The 23350-nt window shown below is 59.0% G+C and overlaps 2 protein-coding genes across 2 annotated transcripts; both read right to left on the reverse strand.

Moving 5' to 3' along the window:
- Positions 1-1559: 1559 nt before the first annotated feature.
- On the reverse strand, positions 1560-7767 carry HSD17B7 (hydroxysteroid 17-beta dehydrogenase 7). The gene is made up of 9 exons (XM_058030054.1): positions 7720-7767; positions 7413-7616; positions 7223-7315; positions 6280-6394; positions 5616-5810; positions 4637-4741; positions 3582-3638; positions 2941-3039; positions 1560-2535 (listed from the first exon to the last, which is right to left on the reverse strand). Exons 1-9 carry the CDS (start codon positions 7752-7754, stop codon positions 2440-2442), a joined length of 999 nt encoding a protein of 332 aa, XP_057886037.1. The 5' UTR covers positions 7755-7767; the 3' UTR covers positions 1560-2439.
- An 830-nt stretch (positions 7768-8597) lies between these two features.
- DDR2 (discoidin domain receptor tyrosine kinase 2) lies at positions 8598-21546 on the reverse strand. The gene is made up of 17 exons (XM_058030029.1): positions 21376-21546; positions 17571-17683; positions 15753-15855; positions 15401-15632; positions 15170-15317; positions 14935-15040; positions 14388-14571; positions 14074-14317; positions 13894-13956; positions 13637-13767; positions 12938-13148; positions 12225-12448; positions 11985-12121; positions 11435-11614; positions 11083-11311; positions 10449-10598; positions 8598-10022 (listed from the first exon to the last, which is right to left on the reverse strand). The coding sequence occupies exons 2-17, from the start codon at positions 17671-17673 to the stop codon at positions 9885-9887; spliced, it is 2583 nt and encodes an 860-aa protein (XP_057886012.1). The 5' UTR covers positions 17674-17683; positions 21376-21546; the 3' UTR covers positions 8598-9884.
- Positions 21547-23350: the final 1804 nt, after the last annotated feature.

A 23350-nucleotide genomic window follows, 5' to 3' on the forward strand; every position in this document is an offset into this window, starting at 1 on the left:
TCTAACTTCATCCTACAGGCACACTTGAGATAAAAGGACCTAAAAGGTCCTAGCTCTTGTCATCAACCTCTGCCCGTCCAAGAAATTTTCCCCTTTTTTCCAAGCTTTAAGAAAAAAATCCCAACAGAACCAGCAAACCCATAAATCAGAAGACGTTTATTCTCCTTAAGTATGCTAGATCATGCAAAGCTACCTCTCCTAGGCTGCCCAGACCTCACTGCACTCAAACCCTAAGGCTGGCAGAGCTGCAGTGCCAGCTGGCACAGGGCAGTACAAGTGAGCAGCTTGGCATAAGAGCCCTGACCCTCCCGCTCCCCACTAAGTTGCACTCAGCTCAATTGTGTCAGACTGTTTTTGAGGAACACCTGCTATTCCATTTGTCTCAGCCCAGAGAGAAAATGAGGCAGGGATAACAAATGACTGAGTGCCTCTGCACTGGGGTGGGGGGAACACTGAAGGTGGAGTTGGTGAGTGTTACCTGCTACAGCCCAGGGCAGAAGCACAGCAAACGCAAGGTAGTCACCTAAAACCAGCCAGGGCAATGTGCTTCATCTCCTGCAGAACAGGGAGCCAAGGACTGCTGCAGGATGCTGTGGGGAGGAGAACCAGCCACCAACTCTCCCTGTGGAGCAGGGAAGGCACTACTCCACCAGAAATAGAGGGCTTCAGTCCCAGGGCGTTGTAGGACACAGCTGAACAAAGCCACAGAATGCAGATCTGGTGCTGGGACTGGCTTTATTGCATTTAAATAAACACCCACATAAGCACACCCACACAAGCTGTTTCACAGCTCTGAACAGCTCCAGCCACAGCTGAGGGAAGCAGCACCCCACAATGGCCAGCTCCCCATTCTGCTCTACTGCCAGGCCAAACCCAGGGCATTGCTGCCCACACCAGTGCTGCTGGGCTCAGGCCTCACTCAGGGCTGAGCTGGGAGGGTCCCCTCAGCCCAAACTCAACACTGATCCACCTCTGCTGCCAGCACCCAAACCAGCGGAGGACGGGAAGAAATTAAAAAATGAAAGCAAGACTCTTTGAATGTGCATCCCTGCAAGGCAAGTCCATGAAGAGCCTGCATTCTCCTAGCTCTGAGCAGGTTTCCCAGCAGAGCCCCTCTCTGTGGCACCCTGGCAGGAGGCAGCAGCCAGGGCAGGCAGCACTCCCACTCCAACAGCACCCAACCCCAGGCAGCCCCAGGGAGGTGCATTAAGCCATTAATTAGTGCATTAAGCACTAAGAGTCATTATGTGACACAGCGGGTGAGCAAGCACCAAAAGACATCTCCCAAGAGCCTAAGGCTGGGAAATAGTCTCAGGCTTCCCACAGGTGCTCAGCACACAAAACCACACTGAAGTCTTTGGAAATCACTCATGTCTTTCCTTAGCTAAAGAAGCAAGCCAAAAAGGTGGTTGACAGCTCTTCCATGGCAGAGAGGCTCCACACTTCCCAGGTATGCACAGATTTACAGCACAAGGCACCAATTAAGTTTCCTGCCAAGCCTCCAAGTCAAAAGTAGATGGATATTGGAGTAAAAACACCACTGCATTAAGGACAACTCAATTTCAGTCGTTTATTCATTATAGCACTTGAAGTTACTTGGTGGCAGGTACTTGCTGAAAGTCTCCAGATAAACAACAGGAAGAATGGTTGGTACAATAGATTTATATTATATAAAAAGAGTTAAATAGATAAAACAACATGGTAACCTCTCACTCTTGCTCTAAACAGAGCAGACTGGCCCTGAGTCCAGGTTAACATCATCCTTTCAAGGCAGTCATGGTTAAAACCCTCAAGTGCCCATACCCAGGGGACAGCAAGGCATCTGTCCTCACAGCTGAGGCAGGTGTGTGCTTCTCAGGCCAGCTCTTCAGGAGCTTGGTTTCAGCTGCTGGGCAGACCCTGCCTGGCCAGTAAGGTTCAATCTTGTTGAGAAGGTCTGCAGAGGCAGCCCCAGCTTTGGTGAACAAGTGTAAGGCAGCTCTGCTGAAGGTGAGCCTTCAAGTACATCAGGATGAGCCACAGGTGATGTGTCTGAGCCATCTACAAACACCAGCAGAGCCAAGATGCAGGGCAGCACCCCAGACTGCTGCCTTTGCTGCCCTGAGCCAGACGGAAACCACAGGTTCTGAGGCTGCTCCTGAACCACACACAGCTCAGCCATGCTTCTGCAAGACACCACTTTGCAACTGTGTTGGGACAGACTCTGCCTATTCGAGGTCTCCAGTTTTATGCCAAAAGAAAAATCCCATAGCCAAAGGTCTAAGTATTTCTCTTCAGTTTTCACACTTCCATTTTCAGGAACTGTTCACCTTCTGTCGAGAAGGAAGATTGTGTCTGAAGCCATGTGCCTGCAGAGCAGCTGGCAACACAGGTAGCACCAGAATGAAGAAACCCCAGGTTACTGATACAAGACTCTCACCCCACTGAGACTAGCTTTACTTAATCTAAGAGATCGTGGTATTTCTCTAGACTCTGCTCCTCCAGTTCCAACAGCTTCTGGTAAAGTTTCTCAGCAGTGTCTTCATCCACATCCATCTGGAAGGCAAGGAAACAGCACTGTGAGACCATCCCTTGGTGGCAGCCAGTGCACACACTGAGGGCAGCTCTGGGGACAAGCAGGGTGCATTTCCAGAGCAGGGTGCATTTCCAGAGCTTCCACCTTCCCAGACATGCTCTGTCACCAGGGCATAAGCCAGAACATATTTTGGGAAAGTATCATCCCACACTTAACCCGTTCTGATCATCACTTCCATTGTCTTCCAGACTCCAGCCTAAGCCAGGAGTTACTCTAGGAAGCACTGCAGATAACCCCACATCCCTTCCTGCTACTTAGCACTCAACAAGCATCTTCCTTCCACTCCAGGCACGGGACACCCTTGGCACCAGCCCTCCCACACAAAGCAGATGGCAGAGGCAGCAGGAAGCTCCCTCTCCACTGACCTTGCGAGGCTCCACGTAGCATCTCCCCAGTCCAGAAGTACAGCTGTGGTATTTGACAAGAGCATCCAGGTACTCTGGCTTCTGTTTGAACAGCCACACCTGGAACAACAGCACCAAGATGTACAAGTGCAGCACACACTGTCCCAGCCACGCCTGTGGGCAAAGACCTGGCTGCCAGCAGACACGGGAGAAGACACCACAGGAGCTCCCACCAGGCAGGGGAAGGTGTGATCTCTGAAGTTCTGAGCTGGCTCCCTTCAGATGTGACCTACCTCAGCCAAGAGTAATGGAGGTTTCTGCTACAGCAGTTCAGCATGGCTGCACTTGCTCCCACTGTGTTTGAGACACGTTGTGCTCCCCATCACCCACCTCCACCCCCTCTGCTGCACATCATTCTCCCTGGTCAGGATGCTTTCCCAAAACCATTTATTTTATGGGTACTGGGTGAAGGTCCCAGAGCTCCACGTGGCCGAGCAGCCCTGGGCACAGCTGGCTGCCCACACTCACTGCTGTGTGCATCTGGGGGTCACACACAGCTCCCACCCTCCAGCCTCGCCGAGAGGCTCTTTGCTCAAGCCACAAGACCCCAGAAGAGCTACTCAGAAGGAAGCAATGCTAGAATCAAATTGTGAACTACTTACATGAGCTTCTGCTCCATTATAGGGCGTCAGAGTATAAGTTTTGGCAAAAAATCGGATCTGAGGGGAAAAGAAGGACACGGCAGAGTTTGTACTGTGGCCCAAGGTTTGTTGGCAAGCCCTGAGCAGCCCAAACACTCCAGATAATCTACCAGAGGTACAAGTGCTTCTCAAACTGGACAACAGGCAACACTGCACACTGACTAAAGCGTCCCTTATCACCACAAACTGCTTTCGGGAGCCCCCCAGCAAGTGTCACTCCATGGTCCCACGCAGAGATCACCCAAGGCAGGAGCAACAGGCCACCAGGAAGGGTCTCAAGGGCAGGAATGGCAGAGGGGATCTGCAGGAGTGCCAGCCTTGGGGACAACTGAGAAGGCACTGCCTCTCTGCTGCCAGGAGAAACGTGATCCATCAGGATCAGCTGCTGCAACTGGGGCAGCTTAAGATGAAAGGCCACTCTTGCAGCAAGAGCATCACGGCTCAGAACAGGCAGCCCTCAGGGACAGAACTGCAGCAAACCTGGAAAGCTGAAGGCCAGAGGAAGAAAGGCAAGGAAACTTCTGAGGAAGCAGATGGGGAGGCAACAGAGAGCAGGAAGCTTTGCTTTCCATAGGGTTGGAAAGAAAAAAACAACACTGCCTTCTAGAGGAATGGAAGGAACACCACTGGAAAGCAGGTTGTTCTAGAAATGAACAGCATCTCAAAGCACAGGGGCCAAGCTGGGGCCACATCCTGAGCTCTGCTGCCAGCAAGCTGATGGTGTTTCACAATCCCAAGCAGAACTGGCAAAGCTTCCAAGGGGAGCTTTGACAAACACTGCTGTAGCTGAAGGGCTGAACCCTGCTCCTCTGCCAGTGTCCAGCACCAAACCTCCAAACTCAGCTTGGAAACTGGGCCCCAAGATGAAAGGGCAAGGCTTACACAGGGTCCAGCCTGCCCAGCCCAAGAGAAGGAAGAAATCTACACCAACACAGGCAGCAGGGAGCCAAAGTGTGCTGTACATCACTTGCAGTGATGTGTGTCACAGCCCAAAACCAGCCAGGACATCCACTCACCAACCACATGATGGGCATCAGCAGCTTCCACAGAAAGACAGGCAAAATTCTGTATGTCATATTGGACATAACAAGCCCAGGACAAACAACACTGGAATACAGACCCTGCAGAGAAGAAACAAAGTCAGTGTGCAATTACACCACACTTAAAAGAATGGGTCATGCTGCTTCCCTCCCAGTGCTCCTCAGGCAGAGAGGGTGTGTACAGGCATCAGACTTTGTTACTACACTAAGTACCAGAGCAGAGAGCAATTAGATGCGGTGATTTTTAAGAGGTCCAAAGGTTTGTGTTTGATCCATGCCCATTACAAACCCCCAGGGTAGAAAATGCAGCCTCCTGGTGCAATCTCCATGCAGCTCAGCAGATATCCCAAAAATTACAGCCCAGTCAGACTAAAGACTACCTCTTCTTTAATATGTAAGAGCTCAGCCTTTTGGGACTAAACCATTTTCTCCAGAAGTGTTTGAGAATGGCAAAAGCATTACTGCTGGAGCAGAGCTGCAGCTGCCAGCACAACCCATCACTGCCCCAGGACAGGGAAGGCACTTGCTTGTACAGCTCCCTGGCTGCCCTGAGCAGCAGCACAGAGCCATCAGCAGAGCCTGCAGCTCCAGGCAGCGCTGCCAGAGCAGCCCTGTGCTGATGGGCAGGGACACCTGAAAAAAGCAGAGGCTCTTTGCTCTCTAACATCAATTCTGACCTAAGGAGTAGAGCTTGCAAGGTAAGAACTGCTCCAAAATCTCCCACTTTGCCAGATTCTGGAATTCTTGCCAGAAGAACTTCCCAATCTCTCTGGCAGATTCCCTACCCCCCACACCACCAGTTCAACCTCAGCCACGTTTAGTTCTTACCTGTGCACTAAGGAATGCATCAGATTGCTATGAGTGAATGAATGCAACTAGGTAACAACAACGTCATGATAATTACAAACAGCAGCAGCTCATTAGATTTCTGCAGCAACACGAACCCCATCATCACCTGGTCATTAAATTTCCTGTTCAGAACCACACTGGTCAGGTCAGTAGCATATTTAGAGGAACTGTATGATTCCTGCCCCTTGGCATGCTGATAGTCAGAGAGGCTGAAGGCAGATTCCCTGGCATTGCTGGAGGAGGTCCAGATGAGTCGTGAGGGCTTCTCGTTGCTGCAGAGCAGAGACTGAAGCTGACGAACCTGGAAAAAGAATCCTTAACTTATTTAACACAGCAGTTTCCCAGGCTCAGGGCATCACTTTACAGCACCTAAGGCTGTGAGCTTCTCTCAGCTTTCCCAGACAGCTTTTCCTAGACTAGCCAAGAGCAGACACTTGGATGAGCAGCTCTCATTCAGCTGGATAGCTCAGTTGAGCACCTCAGAATTTAATACAGCCAAGCCTTAGCATTTATCCTGGATGGAGAGCTACATATGATTGACTTCTGTCTGCTGGCTCATTACAGTAACCTCAAAATTATATTAACTCTTACAACAAAAGTCACCATTTATTGCTCATTCAAACAAATGTCAAGCCTTTGTCCTGTCATTCTTTATCTGTCAGGCTGCAGCCTCCATCAGCATCTGAACCTGTGAGATCTGTACTGCCCAGACCCATCCCTACCCACATCAAACATCAGACTGAGGGTTCAATCTTCGTACGAAGCCTCACCAGCATAAAGTGCCCAAAGAGGTTGGTAGCAAACACCTCCTGAAGCCCATCTCCATTCAGCCTGTCCGTCTGGGTCATGATGCCTTCTGCAGTGGTCAGCATGTGGAGCAGCTTCCTGGAAGCCAAGAACAGGAGTTAGTGAGGAACACTGCCAGGGGGAATCCACCACTTCCCCACTTGAGCCCTCCAGCAGTACCCTCACCTCACAGGCTCCACACAGCTTTGCTTTCAAGGGCAACATCAAACCATTAACAAAATGGATGGGAAACATCTAGAGAGTATCCCAGGCCCTTTATTTGCAAGTGCCTCAATACTCACTAGACCAGAGAAGTCTTGTCCCTTCCTTCACTTTACCATGGTAAAGTACTGTTAAAAACACCTCCTTCCCTCATTTCACTCTCAGATAACTTCATCAAGCTTCAGCATCTAGCCAAGGCCTCGGGCCATGCCTAATGCAGGCAAGGAAAGCAGTCTGGCAGGAGAGCTCAAGAGCCCAGCAGTTCTGCCAGACTCACACACGTCACTGTGCTGCCCACAGAGCATCGACGCTCACACCAACCGTGGCCCTCACAAACCGCTGTGATCCACAGCTTTGAACAAGCCTGCAAAAACCTACCCTGGCATCACAACAGCAGCGAGGAGACCCAGAGTTCAACACAGCAGCATTTCTCAGGCAGCGGCTGCAGGCTCTGGGTGACCTCCTGCCCTCCAGCGGGGCTGACACCTGGCAGCAGAGGCGGCTCTGGGTGCCTCGGGCCACCGCAGCACGGCACTCAGCCGGCAAACCCACCCCACAGGGGAGGGCATCCCCACATCCCCAGGGCCGTGCTGTGTCTCGCACCGGAGGGCGGCAGGCCCCTCAGCACGGCACCCAGGGCACGGCCCGGCGGTGCCAGCGCCCCGTGCTGCCCACAGGCGGGGGGGACTGGAGCAACACTCCTACCCGGTGAGGAGCCCGTGCCAGAGAGCCTTGAAGTTCACGTGCGGGTTGGGCATGATCCCAGCGTTGAGGTAGACAAAGTCCAGGCGCTGAAACCTGCGTGGAGAGAGCACAGGAGCCGGGTCGGAGGGGTCAGGGGTGCCCGGCGGGGCGCAGCGCGGGCAGGGGTGTCCCACGGGGACAGGTCCCGTACCTGCAGCGGAGCTCACGGGCGGCCCGCAGGACGGAGGCCAGGTTACCCAGGTCCATCTCCACGGTGGACACCTGGGCAGAGGGGTGGGTGGCCAGGATGAGGTCCCGCGTGGCTTCGCTCTTCTGCTCGTTGCGGCAGGCGATGCAGAGGTGAATGCGGCCATCCTCATCCAGCAGCCGCTTGCACAGCGCCAGCCCCACACCGCTGCAACGGCACAGTGTCAGAGAGAGCCGAACCGAACCGAACGCAGCGCAACCCGAGCGGAGCCGAGGCCAGCCCGCCCCTCCCGGCCCTCAGCGCCGCTCACCCGCTCGCACCGGTCACCAGCACCACGCGCTCCATCGCTGCCCCGCGCCCGCCGCCCCCCGCCCTATAAGCTCTGCGCGCGCCCGGCCCCGCCCCGCCCGGCCCCGCAGCCAATCGGCGGGCGGCAGGGAGGCGGGGCCCGCGCCGCCGGTGGCGTGATGATGAGCAGAGCGCGGGGGGCGGGGCCAGCGGGGCGCGCTCCGTGACCACGCCCCCCGGGGACACGCCCCGCTGCCGGCGGGGTCCGGGCCCGAGCAGGGCATGGACACCGCGCACCCCACAGCTGCCCCCCAGACCCCCCAGCCTGTTACTGAATGCGGGGCCACACCGATGGAGCAGAGCGCCCGGGCCCCGGGAGCTGCAGATGTGCCCCACCTGCCCCAGCCCGCTGAGGCACGGCTGGGATGGGCCACAACGCACCCTGAGCACGGAGCGGCCATCCAGGGGACAGGCACAGGGACACCAATTCCAGGACACGAACGAGGCCCGTCCTCGTCTCGACACGCTCAGCAGGGATGAGGCATCCATCCTGTGTCGCAGGCAGGAGGAGCACGCGGGAGACCTGCCAGTCCCTGCGGGGCACAGCCACCATCCCTGCCCTCCCCTCGCCCAGGCACACGGGCCTGCCCCGGCCCTGCTGCTGCACATGGCTGCTGAGCCTCAGAGCATCCTCCCTCCCACCGCTGGGACACACAGCGAGTGTGGGTCAGCCAGCTGCTCCCTCCATCATCCTGGCTCCAAGTCTCGGGCTGTTACCTGTGTTCCACCCCACAGCCCAGGCACACAGTGCAGCTCCAGAGCTCCCCAGCCCCGGGGTGCCCTCGGGGCAGGCGAGCTGAGCTGCCTGCAGAAGCGCCACAAGGAAACCATGCAGCCAGATCACATACCGAGTGTCTCTTCAGCGGGTTGGCCCCTACACATAGGTGCATCTACTGAATATACACATGCCTTAGCCACGGGGTACCGGGAACTGTGCCACACGCGCCTGCTGGGGCCGAGCTAGCACGTACAAGAGTGTGGAGGGCTCCATGGACCCCCCAAGTCCACAGTTCCTCCTGCCCAGCCACAGGAGAGTCCGAGTTTGGGGCCTGGTGGGTCACCTGCCAGGGCCCATGGCTTTGGCACCTGCCCAGTTTGCTCAGAATGCTGGCAGCTTCGGGAGCACGGACAGGGGCCAGAATGCTGTGGGATGCTCAGGGCGGCAGAGCCCAGCTCAGGGGCTTCAGCTGGACTGTGATCCCAGGCTGAGAGCCAGGAAGAGCTGGAGTGCCCTGCTCCATGCCCGGGCATGGGCAGCAGGCAGCTGCCAATGAAACTCTGCTATACACATTCTTCTCGTGGCAGATGAAGATGTGGGTTAACTCTGGGGGAGGAGGACCTGGAGATTTCCCCATGGAACTAAAAGGTACTAGCATCCTGCTGCCAGCTGCCATGCACCACCCGTGGGGCATCCAAAATGCGTTTGGTGGGCAGTTGAGCTGCCCTGGAGTGGCTGTGGTCAGTGAGGGAACATCCCCTCGGCACGGGATGCCTGCTTCTCCCTGGCTGCACACTCCAGCAGCTGGGTGAGGTGCCGGGAGCGCCCCCAGTCCTCTCCCTGTGCAGCTGGGGCTGGCCAGCAGGGAGGGCGCCTCCTGCCTCTCCCTGTGGCATGTCCAAAGCCCCGAATGCCCGCGGAGTCTTTGTTTTCACCCCGCAACTGCACAGCTGCAGGCTGCTCCCAACTCCTCCTGAAGCAGGTGGTGGCTGCTGGTCTGTCCCTGCTCCAGTGGGCACACACCTGCACACATCCCTTCCCCAGGCACCTGCCCTGCGTGTGGGCTGAGCTTCCTCATGGAGAAAGTCCAGCTGAAGTTTGTCCCCTTCAGCCGGGCAAGAGAAGCCGCTCTGTGCCAGTCCCTGTCACCAGGAACAGGCTGCACCAATAAATAACCCTCCCCCAGCTGCTGCCGGGCTCAGGCCTGCGGGGAAGAGGGAGGTCTGAGCTGCCCCACACCGTGGGGCTTTGCTGTCCTTGGGGGCCTCCTGTGAGGGCTCACTGCACAATGAGAACACGAGCAGCCGCTCCGGGTTTATGGCTAAGTCCGAGTGAAGTGGCTTCGGTTTGCATCTGGGGCTCCTCTGGGCACAGGGAAGGATGGGACCAGGACAGGTGGGAGCCGAGGGTCATTCCTCACTGGCTGAGTCCTGGAGAAGACGATGGATGTCCTGGAAGGAGGGACGATCTTTAGTGTCCCGTCTCCAGCAGCTGAGCATTAGCTTATAGACTGAGTCAGGGCATAGCATGGGCTGGGGAAGGTAGGTCTGCAAAACAAATAGCAGAAAAGCAAAGAGAGAATTACTGCCACAGAAACCAATGTGCAAACTGCTCCTGGAGAGCCACCTATCTCAGGGTGCCCCATCTCTCCATGGCCCGAGGTGGGGGCTGTGCCACTATGTGCCCAGGGACAAGATGACCCAGTGGCACAGTGAGGCAGCTGGGGACACCTGCCTCTGTCCCCCAGACCCTAAAAGCTGCAGTGGGGTCAGTGAGCAAGCAGTGCCTTGGGCTGTGTAAAGTGCAGCGTTTGCCACGACGGGCCTTTCACCAGGACTCCTTCCCAGAGGAGTTCCTGTCCCATAGCTGCCTCACAGCCAAGCTCCCTATCTGGTCACCCTAAAGTCCCTCCCCAGGCCCCTGATGTCCTAGGTGCACCCCTGGTCCTCTTGTCCCGTCCATCCCGTCCCCACCTGGCGGCCCTGGTCGCGGAAGAACTCGCCGGTGTTCTCGATGACCTGCTCGTCAGACATGTGGGAGTAGGGCTGCTCCCGGCACAGCGTGAAGGTCTCCCACAGCGTCACTCCGAACGCCCACACGTCACTGGCCGTCGTGAACTTGCCCTGGCCAGAGGGAGCAGAGCAGGATCAGGCATGGGCTTTACCCAGAAGTTCCAGGTGCTCGGGGATCAAAACCTCATTCTGGATGCTTCAGCCCCACAGACCTGCTTTCTGCCTGAGGCCAGAGCCTGGTGAGCTCCAGGTCTGCCTGGCAGTGACTGCTCTGGACTTGCCAAGGACCCAGCTCCTGGCAAAGGTAAAGACCAACATTGCTCCCTCTTCCGGGCCTGACCGTGGCCAGGATAAAATGCCAAGCATCCCGTTTAAAGGATGTTCTGCACTGACACATCAAAAATCACCACAGTCCCCCCCCAGCCTGCCTCAAAAAGCTGCCACCGCTCCCGCTGTCCCCATGCTTCATCCCAAATCTGGGCTGCAGTGAGCAGAGACCTCGCCATCCCTCCTGCACCCCCCAGCCCAAGGAAGCAGGGCAGTGAGCATCCCCAGAGCTATGTCTGTCCGTCAGAAGAGCCCCGGCCCCGTGTACCAGCAGGATGCTCTCCCAGGACATCCAGCGGATGGGGAGCACCGCCCGGCCCTGGATGCGGTAGTAGTCCCCACTGTAGAGGTTCCTGCTCATCCCAAAGTCGGCAATCTTGATGGTGTAGTGCTTCCCCACCAGGCAGTTGCGCGTGGCCAGGTCCCGGTGCACGAAGTTGAGGGACGAGAGGTACCTCATGCCCGAGGCGATCTGGGTGGCCATGAACCGCAGGTCACTGTCGGGGGCACGCGGGACGAATGAGCACAAGGCAGGAAGGACAACAGCCAGAAGGTGCTCCAGGCAGGGTGTCCCAGGAGCAAGCAGCACTGCCTGCCCCTGCTCTCCCAGGCAGCCCTACCTGACGGTGGGTGCAGGGCCGCCTGCCTGCTGGCGAGACAGGAACTGGTTGAGGTCCCCATTCTCCATGTACTCGGTGATCATGCACAGGGGGTCATCTGTGATGCACACCGCCAGCAGCCGGATGATGTTGGGGTCCTTCAGCCGTGACATGATCTTGATTTCCTTCAGAAAATCATTCCTTTCCGGAACAGAAACCACACAGGTGGGATAGACAGACCCAGAGGGCCACAGAGGTGAGCACAGACTGGCCAAGAGTGCCACCCACCCACCCAAGCCTCCCAAGGACCTGTGGGCCCCTTCCCCTGGGACTAGAGAAGATGAGCTGCAGGGTGGGCTCAGCAGGTAGGTAGGCACTGGGGAGCTGGTTAGGACTAAGGATCCTGACGTGTGACAGCCCAGCATCCCCAGAGAGCTCAGGTGTGTGGTCCTTGCAGCTGCACTGAGCATACGGCTGATGGAGACACGGAATGCTTTCCAAGCATCCCAGCTCTCTTGGTGAGGCTCTGCCCGTGGGCAGTGCTGGGGTGTGTGCCCCCCTCAGCCCCTACCTGGCATTCTTGTTGGCATCTGCCCGCAGCATCTTCACAGCCACCAGCATGGGGTGGTCAGAGCTGCCATCCAGGCCTTCCAGGGCAAAGTCCTTCCCTGTGAACTTCTCCATCCCCTCCACTTCACAGAGGTGAACCTGGGGGAGCAAGGGGCAGCTGACTGGCAGCCTTCCACAGCCCCTGCGAGCTGGGAAGAGCTTTGCCTGAGTCCTGCTCAGAGCAGGCCCAGTTCCCGCTCACCTCCCCAAACTGGCCTTCCCCCAGCTTCTCCTTGAAGGTCAGCAGCTTCCTGGGGAACTCCTCGACGGCCACATCCTTGCCAGCGAGCAGGTCCATGGTGAGGGCCGGCACTGAGTAGGTGTTGCCGCCCGTCACACCCTGCAGGTTCACAATGTCGGCCTCGGCGTAGTGCGGGACGCCCTCGGGGACGCTGGCCTGCGATGGCTTGGTGGGGCTGCTGCAGCCTGGGGGGACACAGCGGGGCCAGCCCTGCCGTGGGTGTCCTGCCCTGCACCCTCTGCTCCTGGGGCTGCTCACACTCTGCCCCTTCTGCCCCAGAGCTCCCCAGGGCTGCCTTCCTGCAGGCAGCGCAGGCTGCTCCACTCCTTCCCCACCAAGGGCAAACGCCGACCAAGCCCTGAGCCCCAGGGGAGCAGAGATCCATGCCTGGCCTCCACGTCATGGAGGAAGAGGTGCCAGAGCATCCCAAGGATGACAGTGGGATACACCTTAGTCTGGCAGTCGATGTCACTGATGGCTCTCAGTCACAAGCTTTGTGTGACCTTCATGGGGGATGCATGGGGACTTGTGTGACCTCTCCCCCTGTGACAAAATATTTGGAGAGCGGCCAAAAGCTGGGGCTGGAGAGAGGGGGCTGCAGCAGGCTCTGTGAATGGTGTCCTGGCTGCCACCTGTGAGATGGCTGTGAGCACGCAGGGTGTCCTGGCTCTCACCTGTGTCCTCCTCCCCCGCGGTGAACTCGGGCAGCTTGCGGATCAGGCGGGAGGGCTCCTGGTAGTCGGGCCCCAGGGGGAAGATGCGGTCGTAGGTGGAGCTGGACTCCTGCTCGCTGGGGGAGGAGGAGCGGTTGTGGTTGAACATGCTGGATTCACTGGGCAGGGAGAGGCTGACGGTCATTTCATCGTCCAGCATCCTCCGTGATGCCTGTGACAGCGGGGCAAGGGAGGAGAGAGGTGGGGTTCCCCACAGCATGGGCAGGATGGTACCAGGGATGTGAGCAAACCTCCTCTCTAGTGCCTTGTCCCTAGGTTGCAGGGACACTCCTGCCTGTGTTTGTCCTCATGTTCCCCCCTTCTCTTGTCTGCCTCTATGGAAAAGGGTTTGGCTTCATCAGTTCTGTGAGTGACCTTGTTTAGGTGGTGGCTGTGGTGAGAACCCTCCACACCCAGGCTCCTGTCCCCCAGATCAGCTTCAGGACAGAGGGATGGACAAACAGGCACGTTCCAAAGTCACCACCCTGCTCAGCTAAGTCCCCTTCCTTTGGAGATGGGTGAAAAGCCTTTCTGAGGAGGGCAAGGGAGCATCAGCCCTTGCATGGAGTCTGTTTTCTCCGTGCTGAGCTCCCAGAAGAACCTGCGCAGAATGACCCCGCCACCGCAAGGCACCTCACCAGCCACACCACCCTTGCCCACCTTCTCCAGCATCTTCTGCCAGAACTGCCGCCACAGTATGATGACAATGATGGCCACCAGGATGAAGATGATGGCCACCAGGCACCCGATCAGGATGCGCGTGTTGCTGTCGTCTACCTTGAGTGTGGGGTCTAGCCGGAGAAGGGGACAGAGAGGGCCGGTCACAGTGGGGAATGGGGAGACCCCCTGCCCCTCTCCTGTGTGGGATGGGGCACAGGGCCCACCCAGCACAGGGTGCCATTGCTTCCCACGCTTACCGTAAGTGGTGGGGACCACGGGTGCCTCGGCGGGGGGCACTGAGTTGTTGTACATGGCTGCATCTGGCCAGGGAGAAGAGAACATCACGCTGGGGGTGTGGATGGCCCACAGCCCCGCCACCTCCTTGAGCCTCCCACCCAGGAGAGCCCGGTCCCCATGAGGCTCGTGGCAACCAGTACCTGACTGGAAGGTGATCTCACTGAACATCATCCAGGTGTCGGCGAAGTAGTACTGGCACTTGATGGCGCTGGCCATGCGGTGGAGCAGAGGCACGGTGACGAAACGGGCGCTGGGGTTGACGTCATCCAGCACCAGCACCGAGGACACGGCGCTGGGCTCCCACTCGCTGGCGTCGGCGCGGAAGTAGCACTGCACCTCTTTGAAGATCTTCACACCTTTGGCGAACATGTTGTTGCAGTGGACCTGTGGGGCAGCCTGTCAGCACGGCCACCGAGGGGCACGGGGAGGGTGACAGGGCGGGGGGGGTGAGGACCTTCATGGCGGTGAAGTTCCTGATGCGGTCGAACTCGAAGGTGATCTCCACGTAGCCGCCTGCCGTGCTCTCGTTGCGCCAGCCCACGTAGTCGTAGCCTGGCCAGACGTGGTACTCGTGGGTCTGCGTGAAGTCGTCCAGCCCCGACACCCCGTCCGTCAGCTGGCCCAGGCCCTCTGTCATGCTGGCATGTGCAAAGGGACAGAAGGAGCGTGACTCTTGCCAGCCCCACAACCTGCACCACCCAGCACCCCCTGGCAGCTCCTCACAGGCCCTGGGACACTCAGGGGGGGATTTTGTTGGAGATGTTCTCTCTGGAAAAGGCTGTGGGGTGCTGAACATGTGGTGCAGCTAGAGCAAATCCAAGGGAAGGGCTGGAGCTGCTTCCCTCATCACACTGACCCCCTCATGATGTGCAGCCTTTCCAGGCTGGCCATGTCCCTCACCTCAAGGACACGGCAAGCATTTGCTCTGCTGAGGATCAGCCTGAAAATGCAGGGAAGGAACATGCCCCTCACCTGGTGCCCAGCATGGCACCAGTCCTCACCTGTACCCAAAGGCCCCGTCGTACACTGAGTCATTCAGGTAGATGATGGTGCCCCCAGGAAGGATGAGCTGCTGCCCGACCGGCGCGTTGTAGGACACCAGCCCATCTACAGGGAGGGAAGGGTGAGGGCATGGACACCCTGCAATCCCAGTGCTGCAGGACAGACAGCCCCCGCTGGGATGGCCAGCACCCCAGCGTGGGGACACGGGGACAGGCAGGGGACCGCAGCACGCACCCAGCCAGGCGCAGCCGTACAGCTCCACGCGCAGGCAGACGTTCATGGAGTGGTCGGTGACGGGGATGAAGCGCACAAAGCGGGCGATCAGGGGCGGCTCCAGGTCCTTGAGGACGATGTCGTAGGTGTTGGTGTTTCCATCCAGCACCTGGAGAGAGAGAAGCGTGGTGGGGATGGGCAGGAGGAGCCTCCTCACCCACCACCCAATGCAGCCCCCACCCGTCTCCTCACCTGCTTCCCGTGCCGGTTCCTCCAAGAGATCCAGCGGGTGCCGTCCCGGCTGTAGTTGATTTTATACATGGGGGCAAACTCATTGCCGTGGCCCTTGGCGTGGCGCCCCTGGGTGCCCACCAGTGTGATGAAGTGCAGGGCTTGCAGGTCAATCTGCAGGAACTCCTTCAGGTCATTTGGCTCCACTGGGGTCTTGGGGCACCAGGCTCCGTCGCCCTCCTCCGAGTCCAGCCTGCGAGCCCAGAGTGGAGGAGCTGTTTGCAGGTGGCTGAGGCCAGCCCCACATCCCCCTTCTCCCTCCATGCCAGCCCAGACCCTGCTGTGGCTGTTGCAGGAGGGTGCCCACACTCACCGTCCGTACTTGGCGGCCGTGGAGTCAGACCAGTGGCTGGAGGCTGAGATGTCCTCGTCAGGGATGTGCCCACCCGACATTCCCAAGGGGTACCGACACACCGCTGCAATGACACCGGCAGGGCACTGAGCAGGAGGGAATCCCTCCACGGAAATGGCCTGGGCCACATCCACTGTGCCCCAGGGCAGCACTCTCCATCCCTCTGGCTCACAGAGAGAGGACAAAGCAAGGCAGGGACAGTCCTGCCAAAGCAGGCACCTTCTCAAGCAAAGTGAAGCCTCTGGCCAGAAGCGGATGCCAGCCCAGCTCCCAGTGAAGTGGGAAGAAGGGGAGGTGGCTCCAAGGCCTAACGGGCACGCAGGGCCCTGTCCCCAGGGATCTCCTCAGCCTTGCTGGCAAGGATCTTGGCTGTGGTGGACAGCCTGTGAGCTGGCACTGCTGTCCCCATGCTCCAGAGGGCCCACTTGCCCAGAAACCTCACTGCAGCAACTGTGCCACGCTGCCCGCTGCTCCCTGTCCCTGCCTGAGGGAACAAGTGACCAAGACAGGCACTCGTCCTCCCTGATGACCCCTCAGTTCCCACCCCCAGCCCTCCTCCTGGCTGGGCCGCAAGTGGAAAAGTACCCGGGGTGGCGGGCGGGCTGCACCCCCGAGTGGCAGCCGACTCCCTGAGCACCGCATCCTCGCTGCTTCCCAGGAGTTATTTTTTCACGCCTGGCTGCCAAGAGCGCAGCTGAAAGGACGGCTTGTTTGGCCGTGTTTACCGTCTGGCTGCCGGCTCCAGCCCACCTCGGCCCGAGCAAACACCCGCACCGAGGGGCAAGGACGGGCAGGACACGGCGCCTGGGCCGCCTCCTACCCACAGCCCCCTTTGTGGGGCCGTGCACCCACAAAGAACCCACGTCCCATTGTGTCACCATGCCCGGGACCCCAGACACAGGGACCGTATCCTGCCTCAGGCACAAGGATGGGTGCATCTTCATCGTGAGCTTTGGCACAGGGGGAGCATCTCTTCTTGTCTCTTGCTCTCACACTTGTGATGCTCTGCAGAGCACAGCTCCCGCTGAATTCCCGTTCAATTCTTGCCAAACACGGGGCCAGCCCTGTGTTTTTGTCTTGGTAATGACAATCCTGGCCAGGCAAATCCAATCCTGCCAGCCATTGATGTTTGCAGGAGAAACAGGATTGCCTCCCTAAATAAGCACAGTGCAACCTCCAAGGGAAGACCCAGCTAACTCCTCCCACAGATGGAAGAAGCCTTTGAAGGGACTTGTTAAAGGAACTCCCTGGGGAAACCCTGGGAAAACCTGGGCTCTGTCCATCCCTGGAGCACAGGATGGGGCTGAGCCCTGCAGGAACAGCCATCTAAACACACTTGTGCTGCTGGCCGGTGCAGTGTTGTGGTTTCTGAGCAGAAGCCAGCCTTGATTTGCTGCAAAACCGCCAGAGAAGGCACAGCCCAGCAGAGAAAACAATAGCTTGGCACCTGGCAGCCTCCAGCCTCAGTGAGCCCCCCTGGGCAAGGGCCCCCTCAGAGCCCAGGGCTGAAGTGCTTTGCCATGTCCAGCACCCTGCCAGGGGCCACACGGCGCCTGTGGCACGCTGCGGGGCTCTGAAGGTCACTGCAGGTGCCCCAGTGAGGTGCAGGACAGCAGAGTGACCAGGCAGCTGCAGGCTGAGGGGCCATCACTGACTGCTCCCAGAGATGAGAAAATCCCAGAGATGACGGAGACATTGCAAGTCCAAACTTGGCCATCTGGAAGGAGCAGAGACCAGGGAAATGAAATTCTGGCACCTCCAGCCACCTGTCTGACTTACCGGGGTTGACCTGGCCTCTGGCAGCACGTGGCACGTGCAGCAGCAGCAGCAGCAGCAGCAGCAGCAGCAGCGGCAGCAGGGCCGGTCTGGGGGTGGCCGACATGTCGGCAGTCCTGCGGAGACAGAACCAGGCCTCGTCACCTGGGGCAAACACCAGCCCTGCTTGGGGCAGCCAGCTGAGGGTGGGGGCACTTCTCCTGCACCAGAGCCCGTGTCCCCACCTCAGCCTCGGAGGAGGAACAGAGCCCCAGGCTCGGATCTGTGATGGTGGTCACAGGGACGGCAGACCCCACCCCTGGGAGCCATGGTGTGCCACATCCACATGGAATGGCCACAGGACCCGCGGGAAGCTCCCTGGGGCCAGCACTGGGCACCAAGGCTCTGGCCTGGCCGCCCGCCCTTGGCTGCCTTTGAAAGAAGAAGTTGCACAAGCCCATCACTTCAGACAATAATAGCAGGGTGCCAGAGCAGTTTCCTGCCTGCTGGCTTTGAGAGAGAGCAGATAATCAGCCGAGATTTACAGGGTATTTACTGGGATAGCTCCCCATGGCAGAGTGCTGCCAGGGCCTTGTGTGACACACAGAAGTGTGACAGAGGGCGTGGGAGCCACCTTGCACCCTCTGCCTCGAGGGGAGCATGGGATGGGGCTGGAGGGGGTCCTGGGAACGGGGCCTGGGGAGAAAAAGGACAGGTGCTGCCAGGCCTCTCCTCAGAGGGGACAAGGGGACCTCCCCAGGACGTGCCTGCCCTTGTGCCAGGGCTGTCACCACAGCCACGGCCTTGGCCCTGGCTGGCCCTCAGCTGCCAGGAGCCCCCAGGGCCCAACAGCTCCCACGGTGCCCACACACCTTTGGGCCACCACCATGGGGCCTGGCACCATGCCGGGGGCAGCACCAGGGACACCCCCAAACGTCACCAGCCCTGCCCCAGGCTCCCTGAGCCCCCCTTATCTGCCAAGAGGACACTTTCACACCAGTACCAGATGCAATCAGTTCTCTTTCTATTTAAAAGGGCTGTTTTAATCTAGTTTAAATGCACATTAACCTTTGAGAGTGCAACCTTCTAACCTGGGGGGTTAAAAGGACTACAGCTCCTGGCCAAACAGGGCCTGGCTGCTGGGGTGAATCCCAGCCAAGCCCACTGCACCAGGGACGTCTGTCCTGGCTGGCACCTCCTTGAACCAGCCCAACACCACTGATGCTGCAGGTCACTGCCTGGTTGTGTCCCTGCATCAGCCCACGGCCTTGTCCCCACCACCAAGAGAAAGGCCAAACACACCCAAAGCAGCTGCCCACGCCCCACAGAGCCAGCTGGGAGGTGCTGGGCATGGCCCTGGGCGCTGCCACAGCTGGGGCTTGGCATGGCAGGAGCGAGAGCAGAGCTTGCTGTGGCCACAGCAGCACCCAAGGGGACAGCAAAACCCCAGGAGCTGCCACCTGCCCTCTGCAAGGAGCTCTCTGCACCCCACAGCGCCCTGCTGGATTCCTGGGGGACTCTGCCAACCACCAAATCTCTGCAGGAGGCACAAGTAAACACCTCCACTTGGGATGTTTCCCCCCCTTTTTTCTAATTTTCCTTTCTTTCCTTTTTTTTTTTTGGTGTTTTTTTTTTTTTTAAGCACATTATGTTGTTGCCTTTTTTCCCCCCTATTTATTACCAGCCGGGAAACTGTTGCTAGTTGCAACTAACTCAGCTGCAACTGGGAATTTCAGCTGCATTGCCCAGAGGCACACACAAGAGGCTCCTGCGTTTGATGACGTCCAGTTCCCCACCAACATTAAAATCTTAATTTCCTTCTGCATTCCAAAAAATATCCAGGGATATTTTTCCCACTATTCTTTCAGGCTGAGTAAACTCTTAAAGCATCAGGATACCACATGCTGCAATGTTCTGCAGGGAATGCATTTACATTTAGCCTAGTATAGGGAAATCATCCCCACGTAGCCACTGGGAAGTGCTCATCGCTCCTCAGGGGTGTGGGGCTGGGGGACAGTGAGGGGACAGTGACTCAGGCCACAAGGCTGAGGGCTAAGGGACACACGGTCAAGCACAGGGGCAGTACTGGCAGCCCAGCTGGAAATCAGTTTTGTGCCACCAGCCCTGCAAAAGGGATGGCTTTGCAACGTTTTGACTGAAAATGTTTGCTGAAATTTTTCAATCACTGGAAAGTTTTAGTGTAGACAGTTTTTGGAGCTCCTCCCTGGCATCGCCTGGGCTTTGAGTTTCCCTTGGCTGCTGCTTGTTTGTTGTTTTCCCTTCTTATTTCCCTGCTTCCTTATTCCACTGAAATAACCAAGGGTAATAACTGGGGGAGAAACTAAATTTGCTTTTGTACCCTCACCAGAGCCATGGTCCCTCTTGCTGTCAGCTGTTCCAAGTGAGGTCCCCATCTGGGCGAGGGCCCCAGCTTGCTTCCCAGGGGGGCACTGCCACCTTTGCTTCATCAGGAGGATGCATCATGCATGGGGAGGGGGCTGGACAGCAGCAGCCTGCACCCCTTGTGCCCACCGGGTCCTGGACACAAGTCTGGTGTGTCCAGTCTGCCAGGACTTCGAGGGCTCCTGCTGCAGAGCCCCAGTCCTCACACGGTGCTGGGGCTGCCCTCCTGCTGCGTGAGACAGGTCAAGGCCACTCAGGGAATGTCCCTGAGTGATGACAGGCTCGCTGTGAGCCCGGCCCAAGGATGTTTGGATAAGGGGGTTCAGGATGCCTGCCCCAGATGGCACTACAGCCCCCAGCATGCCGTGCTGCCGGCAGCCTTGGCGGGAGCACAGTGCAGCATGCCGGGACCCGTAGTCCTCCTTCCTTCCAAAAATGCCATTTTAGACTTTTTCTGGGCTGGATGCAGCCCCATTTCCTGCAACAGCAGGCGCCTCCCCAGCCACGGGCCCGCTGGCTCAGCCCGGGGCACCGCAGCTGTCCGGGGTGCGAGGAGCAGCCAGCACATCCCCATGGCCCCAGCTGCCCCGGCGAGACCTGCCCGGAGCACGGCTGGGGACACCGAGCTGCCAGGGGCATGGCTGGGGACACTGAGCTGCCCGGAGCACGGCTGGGGACACCGAGCTGCCAGGGGCACGGCCCGGGGACACCGAGCTGCCAGGGGCACGGCCGGGGGCCTGGGGACACCGAGCTGCCAGGGGCATGGCTGGGGACACCGAGCTGCCAGGGACATGGCTGGGGACACCGAGCTGCCCGGGGCACGGCCCGGGGACACCGAGCTGCCAGGGGCACGGCCGGGGGCCTGGGGACACCGTCCTGCGGGTGCTGCATCCTGCGAGCGCTCCCTGGCAGCCAGGCGCTCCCAGCCCTCGCCCCGCCGCCAGCAGGGCTCCACAGCATCGCCCCAACTCCACCCAGGGCTGGCAGCCACGAGTGGGCTCCCAGCACCAGCACGGGGGCACGATGCTCCCGAGCACCAGGGCAGTGGCCTTGTGCTCCCCTTCCCAGTGTGACCCGGCGCCTGGCTAGGGGACCCTGGGGACAGCAGGGCCTCCCTGGCTGACCAGCGCTGCCGCCAGCCCTGCCAACAGACACATAGGCGGGAGCTGAGGAGGGACACCAGGAAACGCCGGCCTGGCACGAGGCACGGGGGGAACCGCCGGCGCTGTGGGGTCGGCTGGCGAAAAGGGGCCAATTGTCACCCCCCGAGCGAGGACAGTGCCCTGCTGCTGCCCCAGACCCTTCCCGGGCAGAGCTACACCCCAGCCCCTGTGCCGGGGCTCCGCCAGAGCCGCGTCCCGCCGCAGCGCCAGGCCGGGAGGGTCCCACAGCCCCGCACAGCCCTGAGGGACCCCGAGGGACTCACCGCAGCGCCGGAGGGCGGGCGGGCTCCGCGCCCCTCGCCCGGGCCGGGGGAGCCAGGTGAGGAGCGAACTTCCCCGGGCTGATGCAAGATGCCTCTGGGAGCTCGCTCGCATTCTGCGGATTCCTGGGAGCCGGCCAGAAATCCCACAATCCTACATCTCGCACATTTGGTTTCAATTAGGGAGCGGAGAAGGGGAGCCAGTCAGCGATCCGGGCTGGCGTTTCGGCAGAGGTTATTTTCCTCGGCCCGAGGGAATGTGCGCAGAGCTATAATTTACAGCAAAACCCATTCATAGCGCGAGAGAAAAAAATAAAAAAGTGCCCGTGGCCAGCAAGGGAACTTAAAGCAATAGGCAACGTTTCACTTTCCAGTGCCCGTCCCGTGGCTGTGGCATGGCACACGCGTCCAGGACCCTCCTTCTGCACTGTGGGGCTGGGGAGGACACCACCAAAGTGTGCGTGATGGGGACACTCCACAAGACCCCAGAGCCGGGCCACCCCTCCCCGGGCCCCTGGGGGGATGATCTGGGACTCCTGCACGGGCACACGTGGCCAGGAGAGCAGCCAAAGGACCAGCCCAGGGCACGGGCTCGGGGCTCCAGCTCCCCCAGCTCCACGCAGAGCTGGCGGCTTGACATCATTTCCAGGCACTAGCCTGGCACGGTGGCCACCGGCTACGCAACGAGGCGGGGAGAAAATAATGATACTAATACTAATACTAATGGGCTCACATTAATTTTTGTGCAGCATCAAAAACCACAGTTAAAGAACTTTTTCAAAAAAATGTTTAGACTTTTATTTTTTATTTTATTTTATGGGAAGGAAATAGCACCCCTGGCAGCAGGCCACCAACTCCCAAAAAAGCTTTCCTGTCCGACTAGACACCCCAAAGCCCCAGGGCTGTAGCCCTGCTCCTAAACCTCTTTGGCAGCATGAAGCCTCCAGACAAACCAAGTGAATCACAGGCAGGGGAAGCCAGGCACTGCTCCCAGCAGTGATCCTTGTCCCTGCCACCAGAGAGGGGCTGCAGCACCAGCTGAGCTGGCGCTGCCCAGGGTGATAGAGGCAGGGCACAGCTTCCCCGGGGCTGGCAGGGAGCAGGTCTGAGCAGTGCCCCATGTGCTGCCCCAGATCAGCTGGCAGGGAGAAGCACAGGCTGCCCTACGTGCACACTGGCACAAACACCAGCCAGCTCTGCTCCACTCCCCTCCTGCTACCTGCAAGTGCTGCTCAGATGGCTTGGCAGCAGCCAGCGCCCTGGAGCTCTGCCCCAGGACCGAATGCAAAGGTGGTGGTCTGCAAAGCCCAAAAGCCAAAGGCACAGCCACGCACAGCCCGGCCAGCCTGTGGTGAGGCAGCAGGAGACAGCAGCAGCCAGGACCCCCCACACTGCCCTGGTGGCCCTGGCACAGTGCCTGGGGACACCAAGTGCTTGGCTGAGCCTGGGGTGCCCAGCAGCCACCTTTGCACCCAGGGGGCACGTGGTGACTTCCCCCAGAGGGAGTGGTTTGGGTCCCATTCCCAGGCCTGCCAGGGAAAATCCCTCCCCAGGCAGCCATGGGGCAGCGAGAGGCTGTGGCCACATCTGGATCAGGAGAGGAGCTGGCCAAACTCTCCATCCTTCTTCCCAAGCAGCTGCTGTGCCCCAGGCAGTCAGGACACCACGCTCCTCGGCAGTGGGCTCACGCAGGAGCCAGAGCCCCTCCAGGAAAAGCAGAGGGCACATGGCACTGGTGGAGGGCTCGGTGCCAGGCTGATTTCAGCCTGAGCACTCCAGCAGTGCAACACACCTGCCTGTCCCTACCTGCTCAAGGCTTGCCACTGTTTGCAGAAATACAAGAGGAGGGTACAACTCTCTGCTTCCTCCAGGAACGCTCCAAATGAGCACTGCAGGCTAGAGGCCCTGTCTGCAGCCACCCCAGACAGCCACCCTTGCTGCACTGAGCAGAGCACTTGGCATGATGCAGTCGGCTCTC

This window comes from Melospiza georgiana, chromosome 9 (assembly GCF_028018845.1).
Source record: "Melospiza georgiana isolate bMelGeo1 chromosome 9, bMelGeo1.pri, whole genome shotgun sequence".
Taxonomy (NCBI): Eukaryota; Metazoa; Chordata; class Aves; order Passeriformes; family Passerellidae; genus Melospiza; species Melospiza georgiana.